Source organism: Cimex lectularius, unplaced genomic scaffold (assembly GCF_000648675.2).
Source record: "Cimex lectularius strain Harlan isolate CLEC.00 unplaced genomic scaffold, Clec_2.1 scaffold26, whole genome shotgun sequence".
NCBI classification, from domain to species: domain Eukaryota; kingdom Metazoa; phylum Arthropoda; class Insecta; order Hemiptera; family Cimicidae; genus Cimex; species Cimex lectularius.
This window is the reverse complement of record NW_019392721.1, coordinates 371606-388228: the sequence shown is the minus strand read 5'-3', so window position 1 is coordinate 388228 and position 16623 is coordinate 371606. Positions and strand designations below refer to the sequence as shown.

At 33.3% G+C, this 16623-nt stretch overlaps 1 protein-coding gene across 4 annotated transcripts in view; it reads left to right on the top strand.

The window, feature by feature from the left end:
• Window positions 1-13419, top strand: part of LOC106663991 (cGMP-dependent protein kinase, isozyme 1-like) — an 85918-nt gene extending 72499 nt beyond the window's left edge. For 3 of the 4 annotated variants that reach the window (XM_014389287.2, XM_014389285.2, XM_024226643.1), the window contains exons 3-15: window positions 9961-10139; window positions 10202-10344; window positions 10410-10547; window positions 10607-10776; window positions 10929-11031; window positions 11563-11701; window positions 11769-11881; window positions 11935-12148; window positions 12203-12434; window positions 12492-12658; window positions 12714-12899; window positions 12970-13036; window positions 13265-13419. In XM_014389287.2, coding sequence (XP_014244773.1) covers window positions 9961-10139; window positions 10202-10344; window positions 10410-10547; window positions 10607-10776; window positions 10929-11031; window positions 11563-11701; window positions 11769-11881; window positions 11935-12148; window positions 12203-12434; window positions 12492-12658; window positions 12714-12899; window positions 12970-13036; window positions 13265-13360 — 1947 coding nt within the window. In that variant the 3' untranslated portion in view covers window positions 13361-13419. The remainder of the gene's footprint in view (window positions 1-9960; window positions 10140-10201; window positions 10345-10409; window positions 10548-10606; window positions 10777-10928; window positions 11032-11562; window positions 11702-11768; window positions 11882-11934; window positions 12149-12202; window positions 12435-12491; window positions 12659-12713; window positions 12900-12969; window positions 13037-13264) is intronic. The other variant, XM_014389286.2, reaches the window with a different exon arrangement.
• The last annotated feature ends 3204 nt before the right edge of the window (window positions 13420-16623 follow it).

Below are 16623 nucleotides of genomic sequence, written 5' to 3'. Positions count from 1 at the left end.
TAAAAAAAATCAGTGTCACGAGCGGGATTCGAACCCGCGACCTTCGGCTCAATATGCTGCTCTCAACGATACCTCAAGCGGTTAGAGCAGCGGCGTATTGAGCCGAAGGTCATGAGTTCGAATCCCGCTCGTGGCACTAACTTTTTTATCTCGACCAATATTTTACATCAAGATTAATTAATTTAAAGATGTTATTTCGTCAATCGGACCACGAAATGTAATGAATTTATTACAAGATTGAACAGAATGAAATGTAATACATTTAATACTTGCTAAATGTTCTCTTTTACCACTATTAAAAGTTACTAATGAACATTTATTAATATTGACTGATAAGCAGTATCAATCTAGCCATTGTTTATTTAGAAAGAAATTTTTTGAAACAGTATTCATAATATCTTTCAATTAATTAAGGTTTTGAGTTGAGATAAAAAAGTCAGTGTCATGAGCGGGATTCGAACCTTCGGCTAGATTCGCCGCAACTCTACCACTTGAGCTATACTGACCTCGATCCACTCAGACATTAACTTCCCATCTCAACCACACCTTTTGAATTTTTTCTCCTTTTTGAAAACTAATGAAAGAAAGATTTCATACGATTGTCAAAACAGTCAGATTGAAAAAGGAATGCCGTATCATCGGCAAAACAGTAAGGAATTCCATCAGACTTAAACGAAAAAATGTTATTTATATACAGTGTAAAAAGTAATGGGCATAACACCGTACCCTGAGGGACACCAAAATTAACATTTATAGATTTACTTAGTACATTATTGATTTTAACTATATGCGATCGGTCACCAATGTAAGAAGAAATCAAATTGTGTGGAGTACCCTAATTCCATAATTTTGATATACAACATTAAATTTACCATTAAAAAAATTTAAACTTTAACATTTGACCATTCTGCTTACTATATTTTATTCTGGCATAGTTGAGACTAGTACACAAACAAAGGCGTAGATTTTCATTTTATATTTCCACATCGATTTTTCTTCAGACGAACAATTTATTTATGACTATGTGTTCACTATTTGCGGCTTATCTTAAGACGAGAACAAATAAACAAGTTTATTATTATTATCAACTTTATCAAAACATACAGTCTGTCCAAAATAAATAGTTCAGACATAGTAACTAGTTAGTTGAAATAATGTTTAATTTAGTAATATCCATATAAAACGCAAGCGATTTAATTAGAAAAATCATAAACTTTTTTTCTTAGTTTGTTAATATGCGTTTAAATTAATTGCTAATGATACAAGATTTCGTTAATTTTTGACGATTTTAGTATTATTTGACTAGGAAAAAACCGCATAAAATAGTCCATTCTTATTGACATTTAAAATAATAAATAAAATAAAACTGTTAAGATTTTCTGAGTGTTATTTGACTATGGTTTATTTGAAATTTAGTCGGGTTGGGCTGTCAAAATTTCAGGTTAATAAACCAGCAGACAGTACAACTTGAAACATCATGCATGTATAGAAACGTTCCCGATGAGTTCTCCTTGATTGAAAGCTCCTTGGCTCTATATAGGAAGCGTGCAGGAAGCCATCCGATATGAGAAATGTGCTCGAGCACGGCTGTATTTGGGCCTTTTTTTCCGATTTGTGGAGGAAAACAGTTTTTATTCTACATAGTATTGACAGATGCCCTATTTTCTTTTACCTTTTGTGAATATTAAAAGTGAATTTATTTATTAGCGTGACTTTGGTGTGCGACATGGCGTGTAATTTCAATATTGTTATCAGAAAATATGATAGTAGTTATAATATGTTCGATGATTTTGGATGTTTGTCTGTCTCTTGTTTGTCCAGTATTTCTTAAGTTTTTCTATGGCTCCGTATAGAGAGCGTGTAGGCATGCCACCTGATATCAAAATTTTACTCGAGCACTACAGGATTTAAATTACTTGTTCCACCTTTTGAAGTAAATAGGTCTGTTTTATTCTAATAGTATTGATAGATGACCTTATTTTCTTTTGTGAATATTAAGAGTGATTGTATTTATTAGCGTGACTTTTGAGTGCAACATGGCGTGTAATTTCATTTGTTATCAGAAAATATGATAGTATTTATAATATGTTCGATTATTTTGGATGTTTGTCTGTTTCTTGTTTGTCCAGTAGTTCTTAAGTTATGACATGGCTCCATACAGGGAGCTTGTGGGACCTATGTGAAAATATTACTCGAGCGATTTAAGTCACGTGTTCCACTTTTTGAAATAATGAAGGCTGTTTTATTCTGTATAGTATCTTATTTTCTATTTCTTTTTGTGAACGTCGAGAAGATTCTATTTATTAGCGTGACTTATTAGTGTCATCAGGGTGTTATTTCATAATTTTTTATGAGATAATATTACTGTCTTTATGTAAATGTTTGATTATTTTCGAAGTAGAATGACCAAATTCTCAAGTAGTTCCTTAGTCAATCCTTGGCTCCATATAGAGAGCGTGTAGGGATACCACCCGATGTCGAAATTGTACTCGAGCACAACAGTATTTGTCACTTGTTCCACTTTTTGAAGTAAATAGGGCTGTTTTATTCTAATAGTATTGATAAATACCCTATTTTCTTTTGCCTTTTGTGAATCTTAATAGTGAATTTATTTATTAGCTTGAATGCCCCCGGTAAAAGAATTGTGCTCCAGTACGGCAGTATTTGGGTCTCAATGTTATGAATTTTGGTCAACATGGCTTCTGTATTGAAAAATATGTTTTCTTCTGTTCCCTTTTAACGACATTGAGAGTGAATTTATTTATTAGCGTAACTTTGGAGTGTAGAGGTCGTATAATTTCATTAGTTTTATCAGACAATATTATTATATTTATGTATACATTGGAAGTTTGGCCAGTTTCCTGTAGTTATTTATTGTCTCGGCTCTTTATAGAGAGCGTGTAAGAATTCCTCTGTTATAAGAATATCTCTCCTGCTTGTTTATGTCCCCTTGATCGTGTTTTGCTGTAACTAGGGCAGTTTCATTGTATATAGTATTGATATATACCTAGTTTTCTGTTCCCTTTTGTCGATCATAGTGTGACTTTATAATGTGATGTGGTTATCAGGTGATATTGTGTTTTCGATTTTTGGACAGTCCCAGTAGCTTGTTCCTCAGAGTTTTCGCTTCCATCCTAAAAGAGAGGATAAAAATGGTTAAAAGTGGGCCTTTTTTTATCTGTTCTCAAATTCAGCTTCTTGAGGTGCTTTTTCTTGTCCTTACTTGATGTTTACAATTTTGGACCAAACCGACTTTTTTACTGCAGCTATAAATTTATTCGTTGGACGTTGGACGTATTGAGCCGAAGGTCGTGGTTTCGAATCCCGTTCTAGACACCAACTTTTTCATTTCGACCAAAACCTTACATAAAAAGATTAATTAATTGCAAGAAGTAATTTGGTCAATAGACCACTAAATATGGTGGATTTGTGTTAATCTTTAACTTATTTAGAATTCAATACCTTAAGGTTTTTAGTTGAGATAAAAAGTCAGTGTCACGAGCGGGATTCGAACCCATGACCTTCGGCTCAATACGCAGCTGCTCTCTGTCCCGATAGCTCAACTGGTTAGCGCAGCGGCGTATTGAGCCGAAGGTCGTGGGTTCGAATCTCGCTCGTGACACTGACTTTTCTATCTCAACAAAAAACTTATATGGAAAAAATAATTAATTGAAATATGTAACTCGGTCAATTGACTACTAAATATGATGGATTTGTGTTACACTTTAACTTATTTAGAAATCAATACCTTAAGGTTTTTAGTTGAGATAAAAAAAGTCAGTGTCACGAGCGGGATTCGAACCCACGACCTTCGGCAAGATACGCCGCTACTCTACCACTTGAGCTATCGTGACTTCATTTCATTTTTCAGGGTCGTGGGTTCGAATCCAGCTCGTGACACTGACTTTTTTATCTCAACTAAAAACTTTAATTAATTGAACGATATTAATTGGTCAAGCGGGCCACGAAAACTAGTGAACTTATTTAGAATGTTGACAGGAAGAAAAAAAAAATTCCTGTTATTTTGGAAAATATGAGGAATCTTAAGACCGTTGAGATACAAACCTGCATTACTTTTTTCAAACAGAACTGTGTGAAACTGTACTGTAACGAATTTGTTGGATTTGGTTCAATATTTTTGATTTCTTGAGTTGAAAACAAATTTCACATCGATTTCCCTTTTCTGACTTTTTTTATGCTAGGTGTATGATAAAAGTAGACAGAATTGTTGACTATGGATCTAGTTTTTTGAAGAAAAAAAATTATTAAATTTTTTCCAAATTTTTTTAAATTTAGTAAGAACTACTGAAGAACTAAGGATATTTTCCGAAAACCGGTTGTTCCACTGTTGCATATCTTACATATAAAGGAAATGGTAACTCGCCATATTAAAAAATTGGTATCCAATCAAGTCCGGCTACGCCAAATACCCACATTCGGCGAACCAGTTTAAGCACAATCATACTTTATCTCTTTTGAGATCTAGCGCGAGTCGCCGGACGTGATTTTAATTTGAATTCCATGTCGAAACCGGCCAGTATGATTTTAGGCAAGCTGATTCTCAACCTTGAATTCGAATTGAAACCCGGGTTCGAACCTCTTTCGAGCATTCAAACGAGCTTTAATCGCGAAAAAATCGAGAAATCGCAACAATCGCGAGACTTTTTCCCCCCGTCTTCATTCATGACGCTATGCACATGTTGTCCGTCACGTCCTCAATTGTGAAATTTCCCACTGTTTGGTCTGAAAACCCAATCGGCGGAACTATCAAAGTTTCCTACTTTTAAAACATAACCAATATTCACATTTTACCGTCGAAATTTTAACTCAGCAAATATTTCTTCTACGACGCTTGAAGCATCTTGACTGTTCCCGAACCAAGAGGACCGGCCCGTTTTGAAATTGATTTGCGCAACAATAGACCGACCTGTTAATTATTTTACAAAAACCCAACCCCAATAAGCTGTTATTAGGCGAGGAATTAGAAGACTAGGCTTTTGAATACAATGGGACGTGGGGTGTGATAAGCTTGAAAATGGTTCATGGCCGATTTGATAGGAACAAGCCGCCGCTACCAGCATTACACTATGGCAGCTTTTGTAGTGTGCTACAATGGATTTTAATTAGTCATGTGAAATCGTGTATTCAGGCGAAAGTAGAGCTGCTTTATCGGACTGCAGTCTAAATATATAATATCTTTTGTTTCTACTGACTGATTCAGTCAAATTTAACGAAACGCTTATTTAATATTCTCGCATTCAATGATGTACACAACTTACCTGACTTAAAACATATTTTCATTTGGGTTGTAACAAATTTTCCTGTTTTCTCTATGGACATTGTCTTATATTCAAAATAGACTAAATTATTATATATCTTTTCCATCTACTTATGGACAAAACTCAGATTCACCTTCCATATCTCTTTAGTGCTGTATTTTTTATGTGAAAAAAAAAATTGGTTTCGCAGATAATATATATTTTTGTGCATTATACAACACAGGTATAACATGGAAATAATAAATCCATTTACAAGAACGAAAAAAATTGGAACTATAAAAATGGAAGGTCAAATAAATTTGGTGATTTAGTGCTGGTATAACTTAATTTCGTCAAATTAACCAATAAACATTTTTAAATTTCAAATAACTCTTTTTAACTTCCAATTAACTGTTTTTATATCAAATTGACNTTAACACTTTTTAACATCAAAATAAACATTTTTACATTTCAAATAACTCTTTTTAACTTCAAATTAACTTTTCTATAAACTAACATTTCAGTAATCTCTTTTAATTTCAAATTAACCCGTTTTAACATCAATAAACCATTTTTTATTTCAAAAAAACCTTTTTAATTTTTAAATCTCAAATTAACCCTTTTTAACACCAAAATATACATTTTTACATTGCAAATAACTCTTTTTAACTTCAAATTAACTTTTTTTTATATCAAATTGACCTTTTTTAATATTAAATCAACCACTTTTAATCCAAATAACTCGTTTTAACTGAAATTATCTTTTTCTATCTTCAAATTAACTCTTTTTAAATTCAATGATCTCTTTTAACTTCAAATTAACCCTTTTTAACATAAATAAACTAATTTTTATTTCAAATAAACGCTTTTTAACTTCATTTTTTTACTTTAAATTAATATTTTATAACATCAAATTAACCATTTTTAACATCAATAAACCATTTTTTATTTCAAAAAACCTTTTTAACTTCAAATTAACTTTTCTTATATCAAATTCACCATTTTTAGTATTAAATTAACCACTTTTAGTTCAAATAACGCGTTTTAACTGAAATTATCTTTTTCTACCTTCAAATTAACTCTTTTTAACTGTAAATTAACCCTTTTTAACATTAATAAACCATTTTTGATCTCCAAAAACAGTTTTGTACTTAAATTTTTTTACAACTTTAAATTGTATCTTTTTTCACTTCAAATTAACCATTTTTAACATCAAATAAACATTTTTTTAACCTTTCTAACATTAATCAATTAATTATTTTTTAAATTTGATATAAGCCAATTTCTCACTGGCACTTTCAACACGACACATAAGAATGACAAATCTGTATGGAAGCCAAACGCTGTCAGTGAGTCCAAATACTTTGATTGAATCTAAAATCGTAACATTGAATAAATTCATTTTTTTTCTTTTTTCACATCCTACATGTATTTGTAAAATTTAAACAATGTTTATAAATCCCAGGCCCTGAAGATGACCTCAATAAAGATTGAAACGTTGGCACGATAAAGAAAATGTTTTTCTAAAAACCTATGTTACACCAGACCGCATTTCACAATTTCCAAATAATCATTAACTGACAGTCACTAAACACCACACATTCAAATAAACCGTTTGAACTTCAGATTAATCTTTTTTAATTGTAAATTAACCCTTTTTAACATCAAATTTTTTAATTTCATAATCATTTTTTTAATTTCTCATAACCCTGTTTAACTCAAATTAACCATTTTTGACTTGACTTTTAGTGTACATGTGTTTATCATTTATTGAAAATTGTTAAGTTGTTTTATTTAGTTTAGAGTTTTATTCAGTAGGCTAAAAAAAGAAACGACTTTGCATGTCTAGCTGCTATTTAACTGTGACACGATTCACATTTACACCAAACTGGTTATCTATATTCAAGTTAAATGGATATTCAAGTGGTTGTTTAAAATAGGGGTAAAATAAATCTTTATTTCAATTATCTCACGCACAATTAAACTTTCTAACATATTAAAATATAATATTTTTTAATATATATTATTTGTTAACTTTTGTATAAAATTTGCTCTTATTTTGGGCTAAATTTAACATTTAATTCACTTGAAATGTTTTTTCAGGTAAAACACCCAATAGTGCTCCTCACAAAATCAAGAATTTTTTTTTAATATTTAAAAGATTTACTTTTTAAAGGAGAAAAATAAATGTGTTAAATAAAAGTAAGTGATACCTAATATTGAAACGATAGATCACATTTTTACAGGCACAGATTTGTGTTTGTTTTTGTATTTTTTTTTCTCTTTAATCTTCTTCTATTTGACAGAAGTGTAAAATTTTGTTCTATTTTTAAATAAATTGGCTGTGTGGTGAACCATGGAGAAAAATCCAAATCTTTGTGCATTGGTGAATTTCTTACGAACACTGAGCTTCCGTCATAATACAAAGGTACCCTTTTTACACGGCAGTTTGATGTATAATACTCAAATTGCGCATTCATACTGCCATATTGAATGAATTATTATTGATGTTAGCTTTTTTAAGCAAATATCCAATAATAGTTTTCCAGCAGTGTGTGCATTGCCTAGCTGAGTGTCAGTATTAAATTTTTCCAGTTGAGCTTATTGTCAAGTGTAATGCCTATATAACAGACTTCTTAAGTTTTTGGTTCTTTTTGCCTTTGAAATATTCATCAAGAAATGGTATTTTTTGTAGACATGAAATACTACTAGCTTCTACTTTTCTGTTTTCATGATGAATTTTTCTATTTGTGTCAAATATTTTTATAATTCTACGACTACATCAGAACGGTTACTGCTTAAATCTGCCAAGTATCTAGCATAATTTGTAAGATGACAGTCAGAGGGGAATACAAAAAAGTTCAAAGAATGCTTCCAAGGGTTACTCCACCTCACTCCTTACTCACTTTTACTGCAAAAATTTAAGGATACCAGGACACTGCGGGATATCTGGAAATGTTGAGGTAGACCAAGTGGCAAAAAGTACCCAGAGAGAGAAGGTTAAAAAATAAGTGAGGTGCCACAAGAAGACGCATGTGATGACCAAAAGAAAAGAAAAATGGCAACTGGAATGGCTTAATATTGGAGAAAACAAGCTAAGAACTGTTAAAACTATGGACCACCTCAGCCAGGCTGTCAAGAAAAGAAAAATGTGTACTAGCGAGACTCAGGATAGGGCACATGCAGATTACACGTAGGTGTTTGATGGCACGCGAACCTCCGCCTGTGTGCTTAACATGTGGAGTTTTAACCACAGTCAAACACATACTGTTAGAATGTAAGATATACAGAAGGGCATGCGCAGTGGACTGCTTCTCTTCCAGGGCAACAACAATATCAAGATTTCATTATATTTAATGGTCTATTGACCAAATTACTTCTTTCAATTAATTAATCTTTTTATGTAAGGTTTTTGGTTTAAATGAAAAAGTTAGTGGCATGAGCGGAATTCGATCTTTGGCTAAATACGCCGCTCTACCACTTGAGCTATCGTGACTTCGATCCATTTCGACCAAAAACCTTACATAAAAAGATTAATTATCAAGATTATTTGAATTTTTAAGGGAAACAGAATTGATTGGTAAAATCTGATTTAAAGGGTGAAATAACGTGGTGGGACCTGGTGGGTTGGTTGATACTCAGGTGTGGTGGGGGGGACTTCTGGGCAACAATGCAAGCCCGAGACGTGGCGGTGATGTGGATGTAACTCACCCCATGCACATCATCAAGAGCAGGTAGTGCAAGATAAAGTAAAAGTACGAATATTGAATATCTTATCCTTGAGAATGCTGCCCATATACCCCCTGTGTCCCTCCATGCTGCCTGCCTCCTCGGCCATGTGCCTGTGCCTACCCCCACAGTACAGATTCAAAGCAAATATAAAAAAAGGAGGGAAAACTTATAAGGTGAGGTTGAGATAGGAAGTTGATGTCCAAGTGGATCGAGGTCACGATAACTCAAGTGGTAGAGCAGCGGCGTATCTAGCCGAAGATCGTGGGTTTGAATCCCGCTCGTGCCATTAACTTTTTTTCATCCTAACTAAAAACCTTAATTAATTGTAATAAAAAAAGGGTTATTCCTCCTTTTATATTTTTTCGTTTCAAGAAACTGTTTTTGCATTAGACTGAGAACATCCTTTGAGTGGCTTTGTTTTACAAAATAGACCATGATATCTGTCGATGACCTTCTCTGTTTTCAAGACTTAAGCATAACATCCTGTAATTGTCTGTTATATTATGCAGTTGTTGAGGGCAAGAATGCAAAAGCCGAAAGTCAAATTATATCTCTAGGATGAGGAAGCCACGAAATGTCTGTAATTCTGCATGGAATAGGCACTCAAAAATTTGGATCTACAGAAGACTGTTTTGTCAAAAGCTTTTTATGCCGTATTTATCTTTCTGTGATTTTTGAATCTAAATGTATGCTAGTCTTATGATGGAGCTGTAAACTTGCTTTAAAAGTATTAAAGTCTTCCTCGGTAAGACTTTCAAAAGAGGTTGCATTATTTGATGTTGTCCTGTAGATATACTAGAGATGAATATGAATATATATTAATAATAATACAGATAGAATGGTGTAATTTTGTAACATTTCGAAAAAATCTCTCAATTTTGTTTGTAACATTAAATTAACTCGGAAATATTTTTTCCCATGGCCTAAATTTAAACGTGCTAAAAACTAACAGTATTAAATTGTGTTGCAGAGTGTTTTACATCAGTCGGTCAATTGCAATAAGGATGAATTTCTCAGGACGCTGCATCAAGTGCAAGGGATGGCCGGACAAACACAGACCAACAAGAAACAGGGTGTGTCTGCTGAGAGTTCAGGAACTGACCAGACCTCCGGAAATATCCAGTTGATTCAGCACGACAAGGATTTTAAGTATGCAATCGTTACCTTAGATCCGACGTCTCTATTGATCTTTTTTATAAATTGAACAATAGGTCTAAACAACTGATCAAAAGTGCCTTACTTGAGAATGATTTTCTCAAAAATCTCGAACCTGGACAGATGAGGGATATCGTTGACTGTATGTACTCGAGGGTGTGTATAAAAGGGAGTTTTTTGATCAAAGAAGGGGAAGCTGGTAAATTTACGACGAATATAATTTATTATTATAAATTCATTGCAAAAGAAACATCATCATTTTAGGAAGTCATTTGTACGTATCTGCCTCTGGACAGTTTGAAGTGATAAAAGAAGGTGCTGTGCTAGGAACATTAGGACCAGGAAAAGCTTTTGGCGAATTAGCTATTTTATACAATTGCACTAGGACTGCTTCGATAAGAGGTATGACTTTTAAAAAAAAATTTATTTCTAAACGTTTGTTTATAATTTTAATATTTCAGTGGTCGAAAATGCGGAAGTTTGGGTTTTGGACAGAAGAGTGTTCAAAAATATTATGCTCAGATCTGGTCTTCAGAGATTGGAAGACAGTATTTCTTTTCTTCAAAGTGTGCCTTTATTACACAACCTTAGTCAAACGCTTCTGTGCAAAATTGCTGATTCTATGCAACTGGTAAATTAATTTATTAAAATACTAAAATGAAAATGAAATCCTCTATGATGGTTGAACATAGATAATCTTTTTAAAAATACATAAGAAGTCACTTTTTTCTTTCATTGTTACTAATAATACCTGGAAAAATTAATATTGATAAATATTTATAGGAATTTTACCCAGGAGGACAGTATATTGTAAGGCAAGGAGCTACAGGTGATACATTTTATATTCTTAGCTGTGGAAATGTCAAAGTTACCCAAAAGTTACCAGGTAAAGTTTAATTTTATATACACTAATTTTATGGTCTGCTTGACCAATTAATATATTATAATTAATTAATGTTTTTAGTTAAGATAAAAAAGTCAATGGCATGAGCGGGATTCGAACCCACGACCTTCGGCTAGATACGCCGCTGCTCTACCACTTGAGCTTTCACCTCGATCCACTCGAACACTAACTTCCCATCTTAACCTCACTTTTGAATTTTCCCTCCTTTTTGCCATTTTTCAAATGTCGTGTAATTGGATTGGATTATCGGCGACAAATGACATTTGAAAAATGGCAAAAAGGAGGGAAAATTCGAAAGGTGGGGTTGAGATGGAAAGTTAGTGTCTGAGTGGATCAAGGTCACGATAGCTCAAGTGGTAGAGCAGCGGCGTATCTACCGAAGATCGTGGGTTCGAATCCCGCTCGTGACACTGACTCTTTTTTGTCTCAACTAAAAACCTTAATTAATTGACAGATTTTAGTTTTATACTTTTGAAGTGAAACTATGTTGGCTGATATTTTATTCACTCCTAGGAGAAATACAAGAAGAAGAAGTCAGAACATTAAGCAGAGGGGATTATTTCGGAGAACAGGCTTTGCTTAAAGAAGATTCTCGAACAGCTAACGTCATCGCTTTACCTCCAGGAGTAGAATGCCTCACGCTCGATCGAGAGTACGTCTTTGTGGCAAATTTTTTATTTTAATTTTTAAAAAAATTTAAATTTATGAATATTTTATAGATCTTTCATGTTGCTGATTGGTGATTTGAGTGAGCTGCAAGAAAAAGATTACGGCGACAAAGCAAGATTGTCCAGGCCACCAAGTGCCAACAGCTTTAACGATATTGATAATGGTATAATAAAAAAAAGGATATCGTTTAAAAGCACTGTACCGTTAAATATTAAGTTTCAGAAATCGAACATGTCGAGTTTAAAGATTTACAAATAGTCGCAACCCTTGGTGTCGGCGGTTTTGGAAGGGTCGAACTGGTGACAACTGCGTCAAATGTATTTGCTCTAAAGTGCCTTAAAAAATGCCATATTGTTGAAACACAACAGCAGACTCATGTTTATAGCGAAAGGGACATTATGTTTTCAGTCCGAAGTCCTTTTGTATGCAGGTATTATGCTCAATAATAACCTAAAAGAACCAAAGTAATAAATTTGTTTTAAAGGTTATACCAGACGTTCAGAGATGACAAATACGTCTATTTATTAATGGAAGCATGCTTGGGCGGCGAAGTCTGGAGCCTGCTTAGGGACAGGACTTGCTTCGATGATACAACAGCATGCTTCATAACCGCCTGCGTCATTCTAGCCTTAGAATATCTTCATACAAGAAACATTGTTTATAGAGATCTCAAACCTGAAAATTTACTGTTTGACGCTATGGGCTACGTCAAACTTGTAAGAAATATCACTCTTTACTATTAATAATTTTTTGATATATATTCATTTGGATAGGTGGATTTTGGATTTGCGAAAAAATTGGGCACGAATAATGGTAAAACTTGGACTTTCTGTGGCACTCCTGAGTACGTGGCACCGGAGGTGATTTTAAACAAGGGTCACGACAGATCTGTAGATTATTGGGCTCTCGGAATCCTCATGCATGAGCTTCTCACTGGAATGTAAGTTAATAATCACGGCCTGTTTTAATTCATTCATTCGGCTTTTTTTTATTAGTCCTCCATTTTCCTCTACTGACCCGATGAAAACTTACACGCTCATTCTAAAAGGAATAGAAAGTGTTGCCTTTCCGAGGCATGTGAGTAAAACGGCACAAAACCTGATAAAGAGGCTCTGCAGGGAAGTGCCTGGAGAAAGGCTAGGCTCATATCACGGTGGAATATCCGACATAAAAAAGCATAAGTAATAACAATAAACATATTAAATACACGAGAATAGCCTTGATTAAAAATTAATATTTTAATTTTTAAAGGTGGTTCCAAGGATTCGACTGGCAAGGTCTTGAAAGCAGAACACTAACCCCTCCAGTCACACCAGTAGTACGGTTTTATTATTTTTTTTTATAATAATAAATCTAAAAATTTGATCATTTATTGACATTTTGGGTTACCTTGCTGTTTTGGTTTGCCAAAATACATGTTACAAATCAAACCAATGAGGATAAGCAGACCAAAATTGAAAAACAATCAAGCTACAAAATATAAACATAAAGAAGATATTTATTAAATTGTCTCACTTTGGATTTTATTTTAAAAACTTTTTTTCAGGTCAATGGTCCTACTGATGTTTCTAACTTTGATCATTTCACCAAAGATGACGCTATACCGCCTGATGAACTCTCTGGTTGGGACAACGATTTTTAAAAATGTTACCGTTTAATACGTATTTTTTTAAATATTGCCAATTATGTATTGTAAATAATCTGTAATATAAATATATATTTTTTATTTAACAGTTTAAAATAAAATAATATTTTTAAATTCACTAATTTCGTGGTCCGCTTGACCAATTAATATATTATAATTAATTAAGGTTTTTAGTCGAGATAAAAAAGTCAATGGCACGAGCTTCTTCCATGATAGCTCAAGTGGTAGAGCAGCGGCGTATCAAGCCGAAGATCGTGGGTTCGAATCCCGCTTGTGCCATTGACTTTTTTATCTCGACTAAAAACCTTAATTAATTATAATAATTTTTTTTAACAAGTTGTCCGCAAGTGATTCGCATTTAGGCACGTTTTTGTATTTTGTACAAATTAATTTTGCCTAAAAAAAGAGCAATTTTTTGGAAAAACTTCCAGTGGACAAAAGCACTACAGATGCCTATCACTGTCAAAAAATCAACAGAATCACCCAATGGCAATAAATTGACAAAAAGTTCAAACAGAACAACTATCGACTCTGAACTGTTTTGTGGCCCAGAAAATTGCCAAAATTCATGAGAAAATGAGTTAAGAACATCAGTTCAATGGAAAATATTATATTCCTGGACAGAAAATTCCTTTAAATCTAAAATTAATTTTCGATTAAGGTTAAAATAAATTTTATTAAGATAAATCAATTAAGGAAACACACAGAAATCTTCTTTAGATAAGACATTTTTAGGGCCAACCTCTTCCAATTTCCAAAACTTGGCTATGTTCCGTTCTTCTGACTGGTCTGATTCCCTATTTGGAACTAACTGATTGTCCACATCAACCAACAAAACCACTTGTTTGAAGGCAGTCAGCAAGTTTCAGCAGAGAAGGAGAAACTTTGATAGGTTTGTCAATGATGATGTCATAATAAAAATCGGCCACTAGCAAGAAATTGATCCGATCAGGGAGGCAAAAGAAAGGCTCAGCCAAATTAAATGGTTGATAGTCATGTCTGGGATGAGTCGCAAGTGAGAAAGCTTGCCAGTTATGGTGCTCACAGCGATGATGTCTCGTACAAATTATTTTCTCTGCAAACCGCTTTATTTTAGCTTTGTGATGTTGACACTTTTCGATTCTTCCTTTAAAACAGGCATTTTGTTGTAGGGATAACGGCCAAGATAGGAACAATAAAGAATGTAAGAAGATAGGGAGCATTAAATTTTGTAAAATACCGCTTGGTGAATGGAGTGCTATACAAGATGTGTGACTATTCTAAATTAAATTTTGTACATTTCTCAATACAAATAAACTTTAGTATTAAATTAAGTTCTCAAATGAAAGCAAATAACAGCTAGAAATCCGGCCCGGAGGACCAAATGTCAAGGCACTAAGGGAGTTTTGGTTACTCCAATTAAGCTCATAAATAAACACCAATCTCTAGCTGGGAAAGGAATCAGCATTTTAAAGAAAATCCAGAGAAAATGAATTTACTACCAAGATTGACATGTAGATAAAATAAAATTAGCAAAATTAAATCTGAATATACAAAAGAATAAGGCGTAAAATCTAAATTTAAAACCCAAAGGTAGAAACTATAAATCGAAGAATTAAGATGAAGAAATATAAATTTTATGTATTGTCAATCGAAGAATAGCCACTCGGACGGCCAGGCAGCACTGAAGGCAAGTGCCACATCAGTCGTAAAGTTCAAAGTTGTTTAGGACTGCATTACAGTCCTGTCAGACAGTTGGGAAAATAACAAAATTACCTTTGTCTGGGTACCAGGATACACAGGGCAGAAGGGCACCGAAGAAGCTGACAAATTGGCCAAGGAAAGTTCAACGAGGACATCTATTGGCCCTGAACCCTTTTCTGGCTTACCAAACTGCCAAAAACATGGATCCATTTGACAATGGAATAAAAAATAAGTCCTCTGTTCAATGAAAATATAGCCTGGGACAGAAGTATGTAAAAAAGTTTATCAAAGGATCATCACAGAAACCAACGGCAGAACTACTAAACCTAGGACATGCTAGGACTAGAATAATAGTTGGACTGCTGATTGGAGAGTGCAGACCTGGAGGTATATAGACTCAGTGTGGCAAAAACAAACCTGTGCACATGCCAAGAAGAAGAAGAAACAGTGCAACATGTTGTTTGTTGGTGCTAAGGCCTATCTAGGCTGAGATTCCTCATCCTGGGAGAGGAAAAGCCAGGGCCTAAAGGATACACGCAGAAGCCCTTGAAAAAGCTTTGGGGCCTTGTAAAAAGCCTTAAGCTTTACGACTTTACGAGGAGCTCTAGATTTAAAAAAAAAAGGACATGCACAATAGACCAATACTCACAATACAAAATAGTTGTAGTGTGTAGTTCATAAAGAAGCCAGCTCCTATACAATCTAATATAACATGAATTTTTAAAATTTTAATATTTATAATTAAATTCACTAATTTCATGGTCCGCTTGACCAATTAATATATTACAATTAATTATGGTTTTTAGTTGAGATAAAAAAGTCAATAAAGGAGGGAAAATTCAAAAGGTGGGGTTGAATTGGGAAGTTAGTGTCCGAGTGGATCGAAGTCACGATAGCTCAAGTGGGAGAGCAACGGCGTATCTAGCCGAAGGTCGAGGGTTCGAATCCCGCTCGTGCCATTGACTTTTTTATCTCAACTAAAAACCTTAATTAATTGTAACATATTTATAATTTTTAATATATCATTTTACAGAATTTGTTAAGTATAAAAATATAAGTAAAAGATATTGAAGTTTAGCAATAACCAAAAAATTACTAAAAACCAAATATTTTTCAAGTGAACTAGTTCATAATTTTTTTTTCTGTAAAACAAATATGAAATTTAGTTTTAGCACCCTAAGTCTATAGACCCCTAAATATAAATTTTTGTTTGAATTTAAATTGATCAATTTTTGTCCTCAAATTGTTCTGATTTTTAAAAAGTCATTCTCAGAATATCTGATTTAAATGGCTATAATTCAAAAACCAGTAAAAATTTTTAATAATAAACATACCATTTGAAAGAAGAGAAATGTAGCTTTTAATTGATGTAGGTACGATAAAAATACATAAAAGATTTCTGTAAGAAAATACATAAAATTAACAAATTAACCTCATTTTTTAAATAAAAATAATAGTTTAATTTTAATGTTTGATATAGTTATAAAATCCACTTGACAATTTCTTCCAAACGATTTATAAACCATGAAAATCGGTCCTGAAAATTTTGAGAAAAATAGTATTAGAGCTTGTATGAG